Source organism: Phyllostomus discolor, chromosome 1 (assembly GCF_004126475.2).
Source record: "Phyllostomus discolor isolate MPI-MPIP mPhyDis1 chromosome 1, mPhyDis1.pri.v3, whole genome shotgun sequence".
In the NCBI taxonomy this organism is placed as follows: domain Eukaryota; kingdom Metazoa; phylum Chordata; class Mammalia; order Chiroptera; family Phyllostomidae; genus Phyllostomus; species Phyllostomus discolor.
Window position 1 is genome coordinate 151,081,737 of NC_040903.2, and position 2,714 is coordinate 151,084,450.

At 41.1% G+C, this 2,714-nt stretch overlaps 1 protein-coding gene across 1 annotated transcript; it reads left to right on the top strand.

Moving 5' to 3' along the window:
* The first annotated feature begins 2,110 nt into the window (after positions 1-2,110).
* Positions 2,111-2,349, top strand: LOC114492719 (60S ribosomal protein L39). The gene has a single exon (XM_028507199.2). The coding sequence runs from the start codon at positions 2,157-2,159 to the stop codon at positions 2,310-2,312; it is 156 nt and encodes a 51-aa protein (XP_028363000.1). The 5' UTR covers positions 2,111-2,156; the 3' UTR covers positions 2,313-2,349.
* The last annotated feature ends 365 nt before the right edge of the window (positions 2,350-2,714 follow it).

The following is a 2,714-nucleotide window of genomic DNA, read 5'->3' on the forward strand; positions in this document are numbered from 1 at the left end:
ATGACCCAGAAATTCCACCCTTGGGTATTTATTCAAGAGAAATGAAAACACTTAACAATGGGGATACATTCTGAGAAACATGTTATTAGATGATTTCATTGTTGTGCAAACATCATTGTGTGCACTTACACAAACTTAGGTGGTAGCTTACTACATACCTTTGTGGTCTGGCCCAATGCTCTTGGGCTACAAACCTGTAGCCCAAGTACAGCATGTTACTGTACTGAATACTGCAATTATAACACAGCCATACTGGTATATCAAAACATATCTAGACATAAAAGATGTACAGAAAAAATGTGCTATAAAAGATTTAAAAAATCATACCCCTAGATTGGGCACTTACCAGGAATGGAGCTTGCAGGATTCAAAGCTGCTCTGGGCGAGTCAGCGAGGGAGTGGCGAGGGACTGTGTGGGTCTGGGACATTACTGCATACTACTGTGGACTTTATAAATGCTGCCCCACAAGCCTCTCCCTGGTGCCTCCTGACAAGGTCAGAAATAGGACATTGAAGCTGTCAATGCTGCTCCATGAACAGGGAGGTACACTAGATCGATTGGAAATATCGATTAGAAACTGGCTGGGCAAGGCATAGATCACCATAATAGCGACGACCAGGAGGCAGTAAAAGGTAGCCTGAGGCTCAGTAGAAAAAAGAAATCAAGATGGAGACATAAAGGAACACAGGAGATTGTCGTGTCGGTGTGGTTTCAGCTATTGCATGTTGGAGCAGTGCTCAGGTTAAGGAACTTCATGGCATTCATAAAAAATGGGGGGCAGTGTTTAACATGGAGAGGGTACAGAACTGAGAACTCGATATTTTGACTTTGGAAATGTGGTTTTTGTTTTGTTGGTCCGATCTGGCACAAAGATGTGCCAGGATTCAATGCCTTTCTGGCATTGAATTTATGGAAGAAATAAAAACACTTATCTCTGCTTTATATTACACCACCCTGAAAACGCTTCCAAAGCATAGGGACAGGCTGGCTCCACACGAGTACAGAGAGCTTTTGCTGAAGCGACAGTGGGGCTTATTAAGGTAGTTCCTGTGGACCTGTGTCCTTGTATAGGGCCTGAGGTCCTCAATGAAGAATCCACAGCAATGTACTCTGAAGACCACCAGGCTAGATCTGGGAGAACTGTAGTGCCCTCTGAACATGCAGTGCTGGGGTACAGGCTCTTCAGTGCTGAAGCAGGTCTGTGGCTGACTGAGATGTAATCATGCACACAAAAGTGAAATGCTGTGAGTGAGGGGAATCTATTGCTTAGCCCCACAGATAATGTTCCCATCAGAGAAAATAAAAATTCCTCCCGAGCCACATATCCTCCCATTTCTTACAAGAAATTTAACTCCATTATAATCTAATGGAACTACTATTATATACGTGGTTCCTAATTTACAGAAATGTCCTTATGTGATACATGGCTGTATATGAATATTTATAGAAACTTTATTCATAATAGCCAAAAGCCAGGAACAATGCAAGTGTCCATCAACAGATGAGTGGATAAACAAATTGTTGTGTATTTATGCAATAGAATACTATTCAGCAATCAAAAAGGATGTACTGTTGCTACATGCAACATTAAGAATGAATCTTAAAAAGGTCATGCTTAGTGAAAGAAGCCAGATTCAAAAGACTAGGACTCCGTTCACATGAAACTCTAGACAAGATTAATCTTTAGGAACAGGAGCAGGACAATAGTTTCCTAAGGCTGAGGGGGTAGGGAGATGGATTGCAAAGGGGCCAAAATGAACATTTTGGGGTAATTAAAATGTGTTTGGGGTAATTAAAATTCTGTCTTCTGTGCCAGTGATTACTCAAAATGTCCACTGGTCAGAATGTATTGAACTTTACACTTAAAGTGGATTTATTTTAATTGCATGTAAATGACACCTCTCTTGAGGTGATTTTTAAAACAACCACATTAACTCGGATCGCTGACACTTGCATGCTCCAATGCCAGGAGGGAAGATGACTCCCTTCGTGACGCTCTGATAGGTCCACCTCTTAGGTTGCTGTGCTTCGGATCAACAGTGTCATTTGCATTTACAGTACTTATTTGAAACATATGGTAAAAACATTGTTTAGAAACTTTATGGAAGTCGCTTTTCTCCGCCATTGTGGTTCATGAGGTTTGTTCTTCTTCGCCATGTCTTCTCACAAGACTTTCAGGATCAAGAGGTTCCTGGCCAAGAAACAAAAGCAGAATCGGCCCATTCCTCAATGGATTCGGATGAAAACTGGTAATAAAATCAGGTACAACTCCAAGAGGAGACATTGGAGAAGAACCAAACTGGGTCTATAAGGAAGGGCACATCAGAGATGTCTCATATTTACGCTCTCTCTATTCGTGTTGTCTGCCTCTTGAAGTCACAGAAAAGACCACTGCTGTGGGGACAGTTTGGCATTTTATTGGAAGCTGGATTATTTTTTTCTTGACATTTTTCCTTGGGTTGTAGGTTGGTTCATTAATAAATGTGAGGCCACTTAAAAAAAAAAGAAACTTTATGGAAGTCAATATAAATTGAAGTGAGTTACATACATTATTATAAATAAAAGTGTGTAAAAACATTGTTCATTTTTAAAATGAGCTTAGAGCTGTGATTTTCAACCAGTGTGCCGCGGAAGGCACGCTGCAGTGCCGCAGAATTGTTAAAACGTGCAGTACCTGACTGCTTAGTCAGGGACACAGACCCCTTTTCCCTTA

Excerpts from the sequence above, each read along its gene's own strand:
- LOC114492719 (XM_028507199.2), top strand. The coding sequence starts at position 2,157 with ATGTCTTCTCACAAGACTTTCAGGATCAAGAGGTTCCTGGCCAAGAAA.